The sequence below is a fragment of the Osmerus mordax genome, chromosome 3, assembly GCF_038355195.1.
Source record: "Osmerus mordax isolate fOsmMor3 chromosome 3, fOsmMor3.pri, whole genome shotgun sequence".
NCBI classification, from domain to species: domain Eukaryota; kingdom Metazoa; phylum Chordata; class Actinopteri; order Osmeriformes; family Osmeridae; genus Osmerus; species Osmerus mordax.
Window position 1 is genome coordinate 4,673,898 of NC_090052.1, and position 17,382 is coordinate 4,691,279.

At 46.5% G+C, this 17,382-nt stretch overlaps 2 protein-coding genes across 2 annotated transcripts in view; one reads left to right on the plus strand and one right to left on the minus strand.

Annotated features, from left to right (window-relative positions):
* Window positions 1–12,042, plus strand: part of ep300b (E1A binding protein p300 b) — a 34,562-nt gene extending 22,520 nt beyond the window's left edge. The window contains exons 29-30 of the mRNA XM_067230709.1: window positions 6,794–7,075; window positions 7,477–12,042. Of these exons, the coding sequence (XP_067086810.1) occupies window positions 6,794–7,075; window positions 7,477–10,701 (3,507 nt within the window). The 3' untranslated portion in view covers window positions 10,702–12,042. The remainder of the gene's footprint in view (window positions 1–6,793; window positions 7,076–7,476) is intronic.
* A 544-nt stretch (window positions 12,043–12,586) lies between these two features.
* cbx7a (chromobox homolog 7a) lies at window positions 12,587–16,656 on the minus strand. Its single transcript, XM_067233725.1, has 6 exons — window positions 16,371–16,656; window positions 15,221–15,264; window positions 15,020–15,085; window positions 14,635–14,701; window positions 14,120–14,414; window positions 12,587–14,000 (listed from the first exon to the last, which is right to left on the minus strand). Exons 1-6 carry the CDS (start codon window positions 16,437–16,439, stop codon window positions 13,318–13,320), a joined length of 1,224 nt encoding a protein of 407 aa, XP_067089826.1. The 5' UTR covers window positions 16,440–16,656; the 3' UTR covers window positions 12,587–13,317.
* Between the last annotated feature and the right edge of the window lie 726 nt (window positions 16,657–17,382).

Consider the following 17,382-nt stretch of genomic DNA (forward strand, 5'->3'; position numbering starts at 1 on the left):
ATTTTAAGAGGCCCATGAAGCGTGTTGAATCCACTTGTTCTCCTTTTTATAAATAATGTTCAACATTTTTATTTTGGAGCTCTACAAATGAACAAACAGTCATCTGCAGAGTTCACTTAATGTGTACACCACGGGTGGGGAATAATATGGTTCCTGCCCGCCATGGCACTGCAGGAACCATATTATTAGGTGCATTATTTGTTGGCAGCAGCACTATTTTAATATGTGGAAGAGGACCGTGGAGGCGCGCAGAGTTGCGTACCAATGTACCAAAAACTTTCGCTCGCGTGCTCGCATTAACTGTAGAATTCCTTTCTAGCAAATCAAACCCAGAATACATTGTACCTGACTTAGTGGCTACATGTTTGGTTTTCTTTCAGCCAGTGTTTCACCTTTTATTAAATGTTTTCAGTTCGGTTTGTGTTTTTATTTCAGTTGGTAAATTATTCCATAAATGGGTCCCTATCACTGAAAAACATGATTGGCCGAAAGTGTTTTTGCGCACCTCTACTATGCAGTTGCCACCCACTGCCCCCCTAGTGGCCACTCTTCTTGTATTTGTTTTTGTCACAAAAGGACAGAGTACGGCTGGAGCTAAATTATTGGAACATTTAAAAGTCAGTTTAAGAAAAGCGAACTTCATAAAACTATCAAAATTAAAAAGCTTGTATTTCTGTAAAATCAAACAGTGGTGCCACATTGTTGGTTTCTGATCCATTATTTTCAAGGCCTGTTTGTGTAATGATGTGATGGGTTTGACTGTTGCCTTGGAAGCTTGACCCTATTTTTTATTTTATAAAAAATAATACGATCCCTTTCCGTAATCATGATACCCCCCAAGAAATGTTCGATGCACCCCTAGTCAAAGCAGGCTGCATCCGTGCCAGCTAACATCACAAACCTCACCAAAGAGAAGCAGTTCCAGCCATCAAATTAGGGGTGAGTTAATTAAATGTTTGACCAAATATAGCAGGCACATTTTTAAGTTGATAATTCTGTACGGCCCCCGAATGATTTTATAAATATCCAAATGGCCCTTGGCAGAAAAAAGGTTCCCCACCCCTGGTCTACACTCAGTCCACACACTTTTTTTTGCCTTTAAGCCTAAATGCATTGTGATTGTATTAAAGGGGTCATTGACTGATTTTATAGGGTATTTCACACTGTTCCTTAAGGTCTCCGAATAGGGTATGTAACATTGGTTGGGCTGAAAATGGCCCGGGTGCTGTTCTATGCGACCTAATGCAACCCTGTGAAATATCCCTAGAATAAAACGGGAGGTTTTCTCCCTTTTATGGTATGCTCATAAATATTTAGAAGAGCTGCGCGCTGATTGGTGGTTTACAACGAGCGAAGCTGCGGAACAAAGACGCAACATAGCCAAACATGCATTGTGAATTGTAGATTTACATGACAACAGAGGTTATTTATTCGAATGATACACAGTCAGGAAAATGAAAAAATTTGATCTAAAAAAAAAGGGTAAATTAAATAACGTTAGCCCCATTTCCAATAAACTAAATCATCACACATTCTACCTATGCTAGATACAGGAGACGTTAGCATTGCTAATAACTGTTAGCGACAAAATAATACCTACAGCTTGGGTTGTGATGAGCATACGGTCGGAACAGCACCTCTTTTCAGCAACAGCTTCTTAGGAAATCTTTTTTCAAAACTGTCTTTGGTGAAATGGTTTGAGCAAATGAAAAATTGAGTGCTGAACTTCACAGGGATCTTCTCATAGACAAACATCAACCATGCCCGTCGAGTGTTTGGTTCCTTGGGAAGACTATGAAAAGTGTCAGCTTTCCCTGTACAGCCTGGAACACTGCATTTACGACCGTGGTCCATTTTCAATATCATTGAAAGACTTTCTTCTTTGTAATTCAAGTACACAGAGCAGCGCGCAGCTAAACTAGTGTCTGATCTATGCGAACCCTGAGATTGGGGCGTGACAGAGGTACAGACCACAGCCAAAAAAGATGGAGCCACCTTTGTGACGTTACAAAGGTGTTTTTTTGGAAACCGGCCGTTTTACAGCGGGAGTTTCAAATTGTGAGATTTGCATAGGAAAGAGTTGTCAATGGAATTTGAGGTTCACTGTATGTCCGTTTTACCCACAGAACTGTCGTTATTCAACTATGACAAGGTAAACTCAGTTTTGCAGTCAATGACCTCTTTAATGTTCTGTTGTCATAAGTAGGCTCCAGCCTTAGATATTGTAGGTGACTGTTACTGTCAACAAATGAGTTGTTCAGTAACCTATCTAAGTTTTTTGCTTTGGTATCGAAGATGGTATTGAATACTGTGAAATTTCACTGGTATTGGTATCAACTACAAAAATGTTGGTACCGTTAGATCGTTATTAGAACGATTAATCGACTAATCGTCAAGACAGTGTCATTCACTATTTACTGAACTGTATTAACAAGTAACTTGTTAACTGATGCCGCACTCTGCCTAATATATCCTTTTGTATGTCACATGAGATGTTTTATTTTGGGATAAACTATACATTTCGTAAGTCATCGCATTTCCTCTCATCCTTTCTAATGTTACGATAAAAAATGGTCCCGACACCTTATGCTAGATCGCTTTCACAGGGCTCTCAAGTTTTGAAGACAGGCAACAGTGACATTCTCTCCCCCCCCCCCCCCCCCCCCCTAATTGCTTTTTACCTGACATCTTTGAAAGACAGATGCAATGATTAATGCATCCATGGCCAGGATATAATTATAAAATATGACATGATTTTAAAAGTGACCTATAACAGCGACTATGCAATACACTTAAATTTATTTAGTGCTAATAAATTATTAAGCCTATTTGGAGAGAGATGTTTATAATGTGACAATATGTCAGTCATCGAATGATAACCAAAATATGACTAGGCCTAGAAGACTTGTTCTGAGCAGGCGTTTTCAGTGAACAGGCTGTAAAACTGTTGGCTAAGTTACAGACACTCATGAAAAACTGATGCTAATTATCTTTTCTAACAGCGGTCAAGTTGTCATTGTTTGTGTCAAACAAGTTGTGAATTTGTTGTAACATTAAAACAGGAGATCATGACTTTGTGCTCAAAGTGTTGTATCAGAATCACGTGAACAATTCCAGGATATGCTTTTTTTCATTGGTTGTTGCTTTAAATCTTACCCAGATACAATAGTGCTATTTCCTGATTGGCTATTGTGTAGCCCCTTTCTGTTTTCTGATTGGCTGATAAGTGGCAGGCTCGACTAAGATTTCCAGGGGAGACGCGCTTGATTCTTGCCGGTTTCATAGTGAGAGCTAGCCTGGTCCTAACCAGACTCTCGTACATTTCATTTGTACAGAGATTCTGGCCTCGCTCCATTGACAATCGTTGACTTCCTTGTAGGCGGGTACTCTGTTGAAGTTTAAAACTATTGGATCTGCCCAGAGCCACTCTGATTTGCCATAACCAATCGCTAGCGTTCGCCTTAGCCAATTCCTTCACCACTACTGTAACAGAGCTAGCTGCCGTAGCTGAAAAATCAAACTGTTCCCGAACCCCGTGGGGAGGAGGGCCACAACATCATGGCCACCAACAAAACTCAGCAAAACTTGTTTATTGCTCTGGCTTTAGCTTCTGGATATTCGGCAGCGTCGCCACAACGGACCGAATGGCTTCGCTCGCATCTTTCTCCGCCGCCATTAGGGAACTTCAACACAAACTAGCGCACGACAGCCACTCCCTCTGTTCGCTGATTGGCCGGTAGAAAATCAACCGGAGACATCTGACTTACGTACCTCATGGCCAGACCTAGTACAGAAGCAAAATCAAAATTGAGCGGAAGTACGTAGGAGGGCAGAGCGTAAAGAGTAAACATGCAGAGTAAACATACAGCTAGCTCATTTCATAGAGGGTTTTTATCAACTGGTGTCGCTAACAGCTATCCCGGCTAGTTATGTCCTCGTGACGAGATGTTTCCACATCCACGTTTTGCTCCCATGAAATGAAAGTTCCACCCTGCATGTATTACACACAACAGCATTTATTGTTTGACATTTTGTAAAACACTGCTAGTTCGGCTTCGTTTGCACTCCGACATTCTCATAAGCACCGTGTCGTCTCGTCTATTATTGGATTGCATACGGGAGCATTACCGTCTAGCGCTACAGCATTGCACTGATCAAATAGCATTCTTGTTGGCCCCTTAAAATAAGTCAAATTAAATCAAACGACTTGTCGACACCAGAAATATTTGTAAACTATCTTTTACTGAAAAAGTCGTTTTAGCCCTACTGTACACACAAACTAACACTCTCCTATACACACTCACTCTATCCTGTACACACACTAAGGTTGTCATTGTACCAAAATTTGAGTAGTCGGTACCAATACCATTAAAATGTTAAACTTAATATAATTAATAATGTAAATATACATCCCAAACCCCAACACACACATTTTTGCAAACTATGTAATATAAAAGCCTCTGTAAATATGAGTTTACCCTGTTGTGCCCTTTCCATTCGTATTCCCCAGTATTAGGTATTGCATTTGCAAATTAGTTTTTGGTTATCCAATATAATTCCTGGTCATCTGCCTCACACCCAAGTATTTCTATACCTGGGTCTTTCCATTTATCTTGTCGACAAGTTTTAGTGCAGCCCCCGCAGCAAAAGCTGCTTGTCACCATGCCGGCATCTTTTCAGATTGGCACTTTTAAGATTGGCACTGCGTTAAAAAGTTCCCAACTCTGCATGGGTACTGGTGTAGATTCGGTACTACTGTAACTTCAGAATATCTGGTATTTTACCTTTTTGTTTGAGTAGCAATTTGGTACCGGAGTACACACACTCTCCTGTACACACACACAAACTCCTGTACTCACAGATTTCTGGACCTGAAGCATTCCCTGTTAAGTACAGTTAGGTCCATAAGTATTTGGACATTGACACAATTTTCATCATTTTGGCTCTGTATACCACCACAACGGATTTGAAATGAAACAATCAAGATGTGCTTTAAGTGCAGACTTTCAGCTTTAATTTCAGGGTATTTACATCCAAATCAGGTGAACGGTGTAGGAATTACAACACATTTTATATGTGAACCCCCTTTTTAAGGGACCAAAAGTAATTGGACAATTGGCTGCTCAGCTGTTCCATGGCCAGGTGTATGTTATTCCCTCATAAAGGGAGTTCGTTATTTCATTGACAAGGAGCAGATAAAAGGTCTAGAGTTTTAAGGGACCAAAAATAATTGGACAAACTAACATAATCATAAATGTAATTGTCACTTTTAACACTTGGTTGCAAATCCTTTGCAGTCAATGACAGCCTGAAGTCTGGAACCCATAGACATCACCAGACGCTGGGTTTCGTCCCTGGTGATGCTCTGCCAGGCCTCTACTGCAACTGTCTTCAGTTCCTGCTTGATCTTGGGGCATTTTCCCTTCAGTTTTGTCTTTAGCAAGTGAAATGCATGCTCAATTGGATTTAGGGCAGGTGATTGACTTGGCCATTGCAGAACATTCCACTTCTTTGCCTTAAACGCTTTGGTTGCTTTCGCAGTATGCTTCGGGTCATTGTCCATCTGCACTGTGAAGCGCCGTCCTATGAGTTCTGAAGCATTTGGCTGAATCTGAGCAGATATATTGCCAGAAACACTTCAGAATTCATCCTACTGCTTTTGTCAGCAGTCACATCATCGATAAACACAAGGGAACCAGTTCCATTGGCAGCCATACATGCCCACGCCATAACACTACCTCCACCATGCTTCACTGATGAGGTGGTATGCTTTGGATCATGAGCAGTTCCTTCCCTTCTCCATACTCTTCTCTTCCCATCATTCTGGTACAAGTTGATCTTGGTCTCATCTGTCCATAGGATGTTGTTCCAGAACTGTACAGGCTCTTTTAGATGTTTTTTGGCAAACTCTAATCTGGTCTTCCTGTTTTTGAGACTCACCAATGGTTTACATCTTGTGGTGAACCCTCTGTATTTACTCTGGTGAAGTCTTCTCTTAATTGTTGACTTTGACACAGATACGCCTACCTCCTGGAGAGTGTTCTTGATCTGGCCAACTGTTGTGAAGGGGTTTTTCTTCACCAGGGAAAGAATTCTTCTGTCATCCACCACAGTTGTTTTCCGTGGTCTTCCGGGTCTTTTGGTGTTGCTGAGCTCACCAGTGCGTTCTTTCTTTTTAAGAATGTACCAAACAGTTGATTTGGCCACACCTAATGTTTTTGCTATTTCTCTGATAGGTTTGTTTTGATTTTTCAGCCTAACGATGGCTTGCTTCACTGATGGTGACAGCTCTTTGGACTTCATATTGAGAGTTGACAGCAACAGATTCCAAACACAAATACCATACTTGAAATGAACTCTAGACCTTTTATCTGCTCCTTGTCAATGAAATAACGAACTCCCTTTATGAGGGAATAACATACACCTGGCCATGGAACAGCTGAGCAGCCAATTGTCCAATTACTTTTGGTCCCTTAAAAAGGGGGGGGCCACATATAAAATGTATTGTAATTCCTACACCGTTCACCTGATTTGGATGTAAATACCCTGAAATTAAAGCTGAAAGTCTGCACTTAAAGCACATCTTGATTGTTTCATTTCAAATCCATTGTGGTGGTATACAGAGCCAAAATGATGAAAATTGTGTCAATGTCCAAATACTTATGGATCTAACTGTATATTGTTGTAATAGTAAAACCTTACCTTATGACTCCTAGCAATTACTAAAGTGTACACACACAAAAAGCCGCCGGTATCATCACTATCTCTCATCCTCTCGTATCTTCCTCTGCAGGTGTTCTTTGTGATCCGCCTTATCGCTGCCCCCACGGCAAACTCCCTGCCCCCCATCACGGACCCCGACCCCCTGATGGCGTGCGACCTGATGGATGGGCGCGACGCCTTCCTGACGCTGGCACGGGACAAGCACCTGGAGTTCAGCTCGCTGCGCAGGGCTAAGTGGAGCTCCATGTGCATGCTGGTGGAGCTGCACAACCAGAGCCAGGACCGCTTCGTCTACACCTGCAACGAGTGCAAGCACCACGTGGAGACACGCTTCCACTGCACCGTCTGCGAGGTGAGGAGGGGGGGGAGGAGGGAGGGGGGATGGACAGATGAGGGATAAGGTTGGGAGAGGGGGATGGAGAGGAGGAATGATGGAGGGGGGTTGAAAGATGAGGGAGGAGGGAGAGAGGATGGATGACGGAGGGAGGGAGGACGGATACGGGAGGGAGGGAGGTTGGAGTTGGGGGTTGGGGTGGGATTCAGTTCCATGAGATTGAGAGAGTAGGTGAGAAGAAGGGAAAGAAATATAAGAATGAAGATAGGGTTACATAGTTTGGCTCAGTAAAGCATTAGACATTGGATCGTTATATTTTAATGGTATGAGTATGAGATGTTCAGGAATAAGGGCATATGGTTGAACTCCTCATTCACAGATAATATACATAAATACTGACCCTCTCCCTCCTTCCCCAGGACTATGACCTGTGCGGCACCTGCTACAACACCAAGGGCCACGAGCACAAGATGGAGAAGCTGGGTCTGGGTCTGGACGACGAGAGCAACAGCCAGGCCGCCGCTGCCACCCAGAGCCCTGGAGACTCGCGCCGCCTCAGCATCCAGCGCTGCATCCAGTCCCTGGTCCACGCCTGCCAGTGCCGCAACGCCAACTGCTCGCTGCCGTCCTGCCAGAAGATGAAGCGCGTGGTGCAGCACACCAAGGGCTGCAAGCGCAAGACCAACGGAGGCTGCCCCATCTGCAAGCAGCTGATCGCCCTGTGCTGCTACCACGCCAAGCACTGCCAGGAGAACAAGTGCCCTGTGCCCTTCTGCCTCAACATCAAGCACAAGCTGAGGCAGCAGCAGCTGCAGCACCGCCTCCAGCAGGCCCAGATGCTGAGGAGGAGGATGGCCAGCATGCAGAGGGTAGGCCAGCCGGCCGGGGGAGGAGGCCCCGTGGGAGGGCTGCCCTCCCCGGGGAACAACGGTACCACAGCCCCCAGCACCCCCACCTCGGTGGGGACCCAGCCCCCGACGCCCCAGACCCCTACACAGCCCAGCAGTCTACCTCCAGGCCCACAGCCAGGGATGGGCCCCAGCCCCGGGGCCGGGCCCCAACAAGGACAGCTCCAGCAGGGGCAGCAGGGTGGAGGCATGCCCCCCCAGCACCACATGCACCACCAGTTCCAGCAGCAGATGCAACAGGGCGGAGGAGGTATGATGAGCTCTCCACAGCAGCAGCAACAGCAGCAGATGATGCCCCAGGTCCAACAGCAGCAAAACCAGAACCAGGCCCCCAACCCTCAGCAGCTGCAGCACCCCAACAGCCTGCCCCCCTACGCCAACAGACCCCCAGGGTCCTCTCCTCTCCATCCCCAGTCCCAGGGCAAGCCTGGGCTGGGCCCAGCCACCCCTCCGCAGCAGCAGCCCCAGGCCACCCAGCAGCAGCCCACCCCAGGCCAGGTCTCCATGCCTGGGCAGCAACAGCAGCCCCAGTCCGGCCCACCTCCGGCAGCCGTGGAAATCGCCATGAAGATCCAACAGGTGGCAGACGCCCAGAGGAAGATGGCACTGCAGAGGCAGGCGGCCCAGGCTGCGGGTATGATGCCCCAGCACCCCCACCACCAACAGCCCCAGGGGCAGATGGGCATGGCTCACCCCGGGGCTGTGGGTATGGTAGGTGCCCAGGGCCTGCCCCCCCAGGCCCAGGCTGCAGCAGTGGCGGCCAGGGCTCACATGGAGCAGCAGCAACAACAGCAGCAGCAGCAGGGGCCTCCAGGGATGATGGTGGGGCCTGGCCCCATGCAGCAGCAGGCCCAGCAGGCTAACCCCCAGGCTGGGATGCCCCCCCAGGCACAGGTCCAGCTCCAGCAGCAGAGGGTAGGGGGCCCCCCTCTCCAGAACCCCCAGCCGCAGTGGGCCGGCCAGGGCATGCCGCCCCAGCAGAGGCAGGCCATGATGAACCAGATGGGACATCCAGGCATGGTGGCTGCCCAGCAGCAGCAGCAGCAACAACAACAACAACAACAACAACAAATGCAGCAGCAGCAGCAGCAACAACAACAACAGCAAGTCCAGGGGCGTAATGCGCTCATAGGGATGGTGCAGCAGGCTGGAGGGGGTGTCCCGGGGGGTGCAGCGGTGGTGCCCGGGGGTGGTAACCTGCCCCAAGCGGCACTCCAGGAGCTCCTACGAACCCTTCGCTCCCCCAGCTCGCCTCTCCAGCAGCAGCAGGTCCTCAACATCCTGCGCTCCAACCCCCAGCTCATGGCTGCCTTCATCAAGCAGAGGGCCTCCAAGTACAAGGGGGCCCAGGGAGGGCCAGGGGCCCCCGGAGGGCCTGGACCTGCAGGGTTACCCGGGGCCAACGTCATGGGCGGCCAGCAGGTGAATGTCAACGCTGTAGGTGGCCAGCCTGGAATGGGTCACATGGGTCAGGGGGTGAACGTCAACATGCCCTCCATGGCTCAGTTACAGCAGGTACAGCAACAGCAGTTACAGCAGCAACAACAGCAACAATTACAACAGCAGCAACAACAACAACAGCAGCAGCAGCAGCAACAACAACAACAACAGCAGCAGCAACAACAACAACAACAGCGGCCGATGCTGGCTGGTTTGCAGCAGGTTGCAGCTCTACAGCAGCAGCAAGCAGGAAACATGCCGGGACAAGGCCCTCAGATGGCCAACATCAACCCCAAGTTCAGAGAGTTACTGATGAGACGGCACCTACAACAACAACAACAACAACAACAACAACAACAGCAGCAGCAGCAGCAGCAACAACAACAACAACAGATGGGGAACCATGCCCAGTTCCAACAGCCCCAGCCCCCTCAGGGCCAGGGCTACATGGGCCAGCCTGGGATGCAGCCACCCCAGCAGGGTCAGGGCCCTCCTGGGGGCCCCCCTCCTCCCCAGGTGGCTGGAGGTCAGCCAGGCCAGCAGCAGCAGGGTTACCCAGGGACGGTATCCCAGCAGCAGGCTGCCGCGCTCCAGCAGAGGCTCCAGCACCAGCATCACCTCCAGATGCAGCAGCAGCAGCAACAGCAGCAGGCTGCCATGGCAGGCCTCCAGGCGGGTGACGGGGGGCCCGGTGGGGGTGTAGGAGGCCCCCAGCAGCAGCCGCAGCCCCCCCAGGGAGGCCCCCAGCCACCGTCCTCCCAGGCCCTTCTCCAGCAGGCTATCCACCAGAGGCTGCTCCAGCAGCAGCACCTGGGAGGGGGCTCCCCAGCCCAGCACAGTAACCCTATGAGCCCACAGCAGCAGATGGCCCAGTCGCCCCACCCCCATCTCCAGGGTCAGGCTCTGGGCGCAGGCTCCCTCAGCAACCAGGTCCGCTCCCCACAACCCTCCCCGCGGCCCCAGTCTCAGCCCCCGCACTCCAGCCCGTCCCCCCGCATGCAGCCCCAGCCTTCCCCCCACCACATTTCCCCTCAAACCCAAACGGGCTCTCCGCACCCGGGCCACCTCAACCAGCACCACCCTGGGATGGTGGTCCCACAACAACAACAACAACAACAACAACAGCAGCAGCAGCAAGCGGCCCAGCAGCAGCAGAACTCTATGGACCAGTTTGGGTCGGAGCAGAACGCCATGCTGTCCCAGCTTAGTGGGATGGGGGGCCTTCATGGACCCGGGGGGGCTGATATGCTGTCTGGAAACAGCCAGGACCTTAACCACACCTTAGACATCATGTAGGGTGTCAGAGACTCACCTCCTGCTTTGCAGAACTGCACTCGCCTAGGACAGTGTTAGCCTTTTTTTATACTTTTAATGTTATTATTTAATGTTTTCAATAAAGATACATTGAACTGAACTTCCTATGGGAGATGCAACAATAAATCAACAAGTCAATGAATGAATTAAAATAAATGAATGGTAAGTTATTGCTGTTAATATATTTTTTTGCCAATTGTGTACAAAGAGGGGGATGGTCTCTTTCCCTTAAAGAATACAACAGGTGATATTTTTGGGGTTTGGAGGACTATGGGAGTATTTGCCTTTTTTTAAGAAATGTTTTTAAGATTTTAAAAGTGACTAAGAATTAAAGAGCAAATGATTGAATGCAATTGACTTTTTTTAATTGTATTTTTTTTTTCTCCATTCAGTCTGTCTTATCAGTTTTGCAGAGTGAAGTGGATAATATTATTATTGTTATAATTATGAATCCAAACATCATGCATATCTTCCTTTAAATGTTTGGGTTTTGCTTGACTTTATTTATTTTCTTTATGTTTTTTTCATTGGGACGGTTTGTTGGTTGGTATATACCCTGAGACTGCTACAATTCACATAGAAATATATTTTTGTTATTGGATGGTTAAAATCGGGGGAGTGGTTATTTCATTTCACATGCTATGTCATAGGTTGGGCCTATCTAACCTGGAATAAATGTCAGTGTTTTTGGGTTGAGGGTGTTGCTGTAGGCGTCAGGGAGTGGGGCCAATGGATACAGGCCTGCTACCATGGAAATGCCCCATCATTGGACATTTTTACTGGAAGGGACATTTCTTACAAACAAGCCCCCTCTTGAATGTGTGCACTCCTTCCTTTAAAGACACTTGTTGAGTACTGGAGGTGGGAGGTGCATACCTGTGTGCCTGTAATGAGAAGAGAACACGGGGTGGGCTTGGAGGAGAGTCCACCAGTGTTGTAGTAGGATGTTTCTGCTCTGGGAATGGATCCTAAATGACTGTACTGCACAGACCTGAGGTGGGGGAGGGACTGGAGACATCCCCACCCCTTGTCTCACCCCCTCCATGCTGCTCCTCTCTCTGGACTTGAACCCACCCTCCCCTTCCCTCACCCCAGCTTAAGAGCTCCGAATGCACTGGTCCCGCTGCAACCCCCGTCGCTCTCCTCCAGCCCCCCACCCGTGGGTGAATCGCTGTCACTCCGTTCTCCTCCCCAGACAACCCCACCTTCTCAATTTATCTTTCTGCTCAGAACTTTGGGAGTTTAATTTAATATTTTTTACTGTACAAAGAATACACAAACTGTGGACTCGAATACTGTTTTTTATAATAAAATGAAAATGACAAATAATATGATGTACGCTGAGTGGGTGTTTATCTTACAATGACTCAGTTGTGCCTGTCTTTGGAACAACTGAGCGGTTGCTTTGTTATGCAGTGTTTGGAAAATTCTCTTCACATACACATGCCAAGTCTTATTGTTAGGACAAAGGGCTAAGCAGAGCAGTACTCTGCAGGGGTACATGGCATTCCCATCCCTAAGTGAAACATGACCCCTAGTGGTCATATTGGGTAGCATGATGGTGGTATATTACATAATATAATCCATTTGCACAGGTGATTTTTATTTTTTTTATTGTTTAAGTGTGTCTTGGCAACAAGAACGTAGAAGTGTGTCTTTATTGGAAATACAGTCAAAAAAGGAAGGTTTTTGTTATAGAGAAAAGTTTGACAGGTCATGACAAGACTCATTCTGACACGTGACGTCATTTAAGTTAGCATATACAGTACATGTGACATGCGATAAAGACCTACAACTTAAGTTCATCTATCCTAGTTTTCACGGTTCCTACGGTGTAGCATAGTAGAGTCAACTGATCTCCTTTAATGCACAAAGGCTTCATGAGAAGAATGAACTATCAATTGGTAATACAAAAATAGAACCAGGTATCATTTTATACTTAATAAAAGACAGAACAGCAACACAACACCATTGTATATAGCGCATCATATTTCCTTGAAATGCTCATCTGCTTCCGTGCCTTCAGGTAACATTGACCACCTTGTATTCCTTCGTAATGAAAATAAACTTTCAAAGATATAACAGGTTAGTTTGTCACTGACAGGGGGTGCACAAATGACTAAGAATAGATGAAAAATCAGGACTTTAGAAAAGCTTTTTGTTAAAAAAGGGAGCAACTGAAACAAGCCCCCGAACAAATTTGAAATGAGCAGGTTAGCTATATCCTGAACAATACAACAGACTAGGGAAGTAGAAGTAATCATTTGGAAGTAGTAATGGATGACATTCTGGAGTCAGTTGCTGTACTTTCCCTAATCCAGTCTTTCTAATACTTGAACCTACTCTCCCAAAAACCTAACCACAAGTCAAATTTACCACCCATTTTTTCCAAAGGGAAATATTCTTCATTCAACATATAGGAAGTAGTATGCATTTCATATCTAAGCTTTGTAAACAACTTTTTTTTAATTATATTACGCTTATATACTACATGATTATATATACATGGCAATTCATGAACGGTAAATTCAACATTAGTTACATTTCAGCTATAACCATTCCACCACCCCCGTCCTTTCTTTCTCTTCCCTCACTTTCTCAAACCTCCATCCCACAGCTTTTGAAGAACCCTTCTGCTGTCAGGGCCTCTTTGAAGGTCACAGTCAGAGAGTTGATAGTCACATTGGTCACAAACACTTTACCAGGTTGCCCTGAGGCTGAGGCACTACTATCCAGGATTTCTGTCTTCTCCAACTGGTCTACCTGTTTTGTGAGATCCTCCACAACCTCCACCACCTCGGGGCAGGTGTTTGGACCCTCGGCCACTGTACCACAGGCCCCTTCTCCCTCTTCTCCCCCTGCTCCCACCTCCTCTACTGGAGTGTTACCCTGTTTTCTCTCCTCGCTCCCTAACTCTACTTCTGAGTTGGTGTCTGATACTTTCTCCTCTGAAATATCGACCCCCACCTCCACAACGCTGTCTGAAGCGTTGCTCATAACAATGTATTCTGGCCCTTCCAGTACAGACATATAGCTCTCTGATAGGTCAATAACTTCTTCCTGTCCGAGGTCGGAAGCCTCACCTTCTGACCTGTCAGTCACAATCACTTCCCTTGTCATCTTTTCTGAGGCTGCGCCCAGCAACAACTCCTTAGGGGAGCCACAGTACTCCACTCTGTCAATCATCTCCATGTCCCGGTTCTGTTCCTCCATGCTGCCTATCATGTCGTCCACCTCAACCTCCCGCTCCAGAACAGGAGGAGAACTGCACTCTGACTGCCCTGTAAAAACAAGGATACAGATATAGTGTGTTGATCAAAATGAACCAACAAGTGGACTAATCCTGAATAAGAACACTGACTAATGCTCAACTGACAGCCCACAATCGCAGATAACCAACCATACAGACTGTCATCATGTGTCTCTGTGGTGCATTCTGATTCCTGCCTCTCCTCTGTGCCTCCGCAGTCTTGTTCCACGGGGTTCTGTAAGGCAGTCTGCAGTTGGGGCGGGCTTCTGTCCGGCACCAGCTTGGATGCCCTCTGCCTGGTCTTGCGCTTCACCAGGCGGCGGAGCATGCCCGCCCTCTCGCCCTGGTCCTGGTCAGAGCTCACTGAGGAACGGGTGAGGGAGAGGCGGAGGCGAGGGGGGGGTTTCTCCTTGTGCGAGCTGCGGAGATCCATGGCGTAGATGTTCTACAAGAGAGATACCGTATCCACAAGGTTGAAATCTGCCCCGCTGGCCACAGTCATACCGTGTGTGTCCCAGAACAACAAAGACAACTGTCATGTAACAACTTCTGAATGAGCTTTTGTTATTTACTGCTGTGTAATGTTATCAACACCACAGTCTGCTATACTGTATAATAGGCTACGGAAGAGTGTCTCTGGACAAGGACAAAGGTAGGTGTCCTACCCGTAGGACCAGCCTTCGAGGTCTCAGGCCTTTCCTCCGGTACGCTAGAGCCCGGTCCTTCTCCTCCCTGGTAGACAGAGGACAGAGAAAAAGAGAGAGGTAGAGAAAGAGAGAGAGTCAAAGAGAGTTAGTGACAAAGAGAGTTAGAGATATAAAAAAAGAAATTAGAAATACAGTTAGAGAGTTAGAGAAAGAGTTGCAGAGAGAGAGTGTTAGAGAAAAAGAAAGAAAGAACAAAAGTAGGATAGCAATGAAGGAAGTGTGAGAAAGAGGGTGTTTGAGGAAAGAGGGAGGATGACAGAGAAAGTAGAAGAAGTTAAGCTCAAGCCGACAGGTCTCACTCTGAAAGTGTTGTCACTGTCAGCACACCTTCAGGATGACTTACTTCTCCTCATAGGCCAGAACCAGACGTGGGTCTAGAATGTTGTCTTCTGGCTCCCAAGTACTGTACCTATCAAACACACACCACATTGTGTATGTGAATACATCCACATTGTGTGCAAGGAGCTCTCAGATGTGAGACATATGACACATTCATGACTCATACACAGGTATTCATGAACAGATAATGGCGTCCCCCACTTACTTTGGTGACCATCCCTGCCACTTCAGTAGGTATTCCACGTTACCCTAAGACAGAGAGCAAACGACACACATTTTGGATTCTAGTACCATAAAAAAATGCCTAACTCAACGGGTGCATAAAATAAATACTGTCTCTTTAATGGGCAAGAACGGTGAGGAGATCATTGGGAGAATGTTCTTTTCGAATGGAGATCGTGCAGGATGACGTCAATGACAAGGGGTCTCGGTTGCCTACAGCACTACTACCGTGCTTGCGTGGTCGCACAAGTGCTATAGGTTGCGTTTAATAATGTAGCAGCACGTCTAGAAAACTAAAGTGATGGAAATAGGTGGGGCCATGGTAACATGTAAACAACTGGTATTGCGCAACGCGCTGTGCAGCTAAGGTCTCATTTACGTCCACCTCCTACCATTATGTGCAACGCGCCTTGCTCTTTATCGAATGATGTTGCGATAGGTTAGGTGGACAACATCACATAGCCTACAAAAACCTCTAATCATCCGAACTGTTTTCAAGGTTTTCAATTAGAAAGACAATAAATACGTTAGGATGAATAACAAAATACCACCACAAAAATGAAATTGGCCAAAGGGCATTTCATAATGTTTTCGGAGATATGCATGAATTAAACTTAACATTACGCAGTTTCACGGATCCCCATTCATCTGTGTCCCCTTGATTCTCCCATTGGCGTAACCTACAAATAAACTGCGTAGCTTCCACACATTGGCCGCGCGGATCGGCTATATGGCTGTAATCCCTATACAGCGGAGGCGAATCGATATAGACAAACACACCCCCTTTATATTTTACTACAATAGCGTAAGCTGCTTTAAAACAAGCTCCGCTGAAAAATAAAGTCAGTCGATGTACAAAAGGGCACTTCTCTCTTCCGTCCTTAAACATAGTCACACCATAAAAACAATGTCAAACTTTTGCGTTATAGTTAATAGGGGCTATAGACCATAGATTGTCCTTACAGGATATGTTGAACAACAAAATGTTCTCTTGCGTAAACTCATACGAAAACTGCGTAGGACTTTTGTTCAGTAGCCTAGATAATGTGTTTTAAAGACTAAGCAGGGTAGCCTACAGCACATTCTGCATATTGGAAACATTAACTATGGACAAACTTGGTCATATTTCTTACCTTTCTAACTCTCTTCTTGGTTATTGATTCAACTGCAAACACTTGTTCTCCTATGGATGACAGTTCCATCCCTCATACACTGAGCTGGCAGCACGCAGTAGGACGCGAGTGTCTGCACTGTTCTTTTCTCGTTTTCTAAGAAATAATAATTCCTTTAAAAAACTTGCAGTAGCGACTGAACTAATCGAAATTTCCCATTTGAACCCGTTCTATGGTATTTGGGTTTTTCTTTCATCCTCAAATGCAGGCAATCTCCAACGCTGAGCGCTAAAACTGTGCTTCTTTCTGAGTTTTTAAAATCTGCGACACATCAACACTGACTAGCTCGTGCTTCGCTAGGGCGCGCCCCCTTTCCATTGCGATGCGCCGAGCCCCCAAGTTGCGTGCCCACGAGTCCGCGCACGCAAATGAGAGCAGAGCGCAAAGACTGAAATGGTGGGAAGGATGGGACAACAATAAGGCCTACTTCTGAGACCTTTGCAAAGAAGCACCGCTGTTTTGATGTACCACTCAAACATTCCGTTTCTCCGTATATAAGCATATGCCTATTTATGTAGATCTAAATATAGGCCTAGATGTGTCGCCTAAAAAAGCATGTTGCTTTTACTTTCTTATATGTTTATTCTCACAATTTTGACAATGGTGCATTGTCACAGCTGAGAAAGGTAGATATCTTTTCAGCCATCCTATTTATGTTTGACATGGGATCAACAGTTCAGTTGAACTACACCACAAGTCTGAGACAAAGAATTACATAACAGTTGAAAAGACAGGAAAGATTGCAATCTGCATTGGAAATGAAAGCCATTTGCTCTTTGATTGGAAAATACCCACTCTTCCAACAGTGTATATTATTAGTTATTGGTATTGCCTCAGCTAAATCATGCACAGCCGAAGGCGTAGAATGGCATTCACTTTGGATAAAAGCGTCTGCTAAATGAATAATTGTAAAGAATGTTACTTTCTTCTAATATTTATTTACAATGTAGACAGTGATAGTGGAAAAACATCA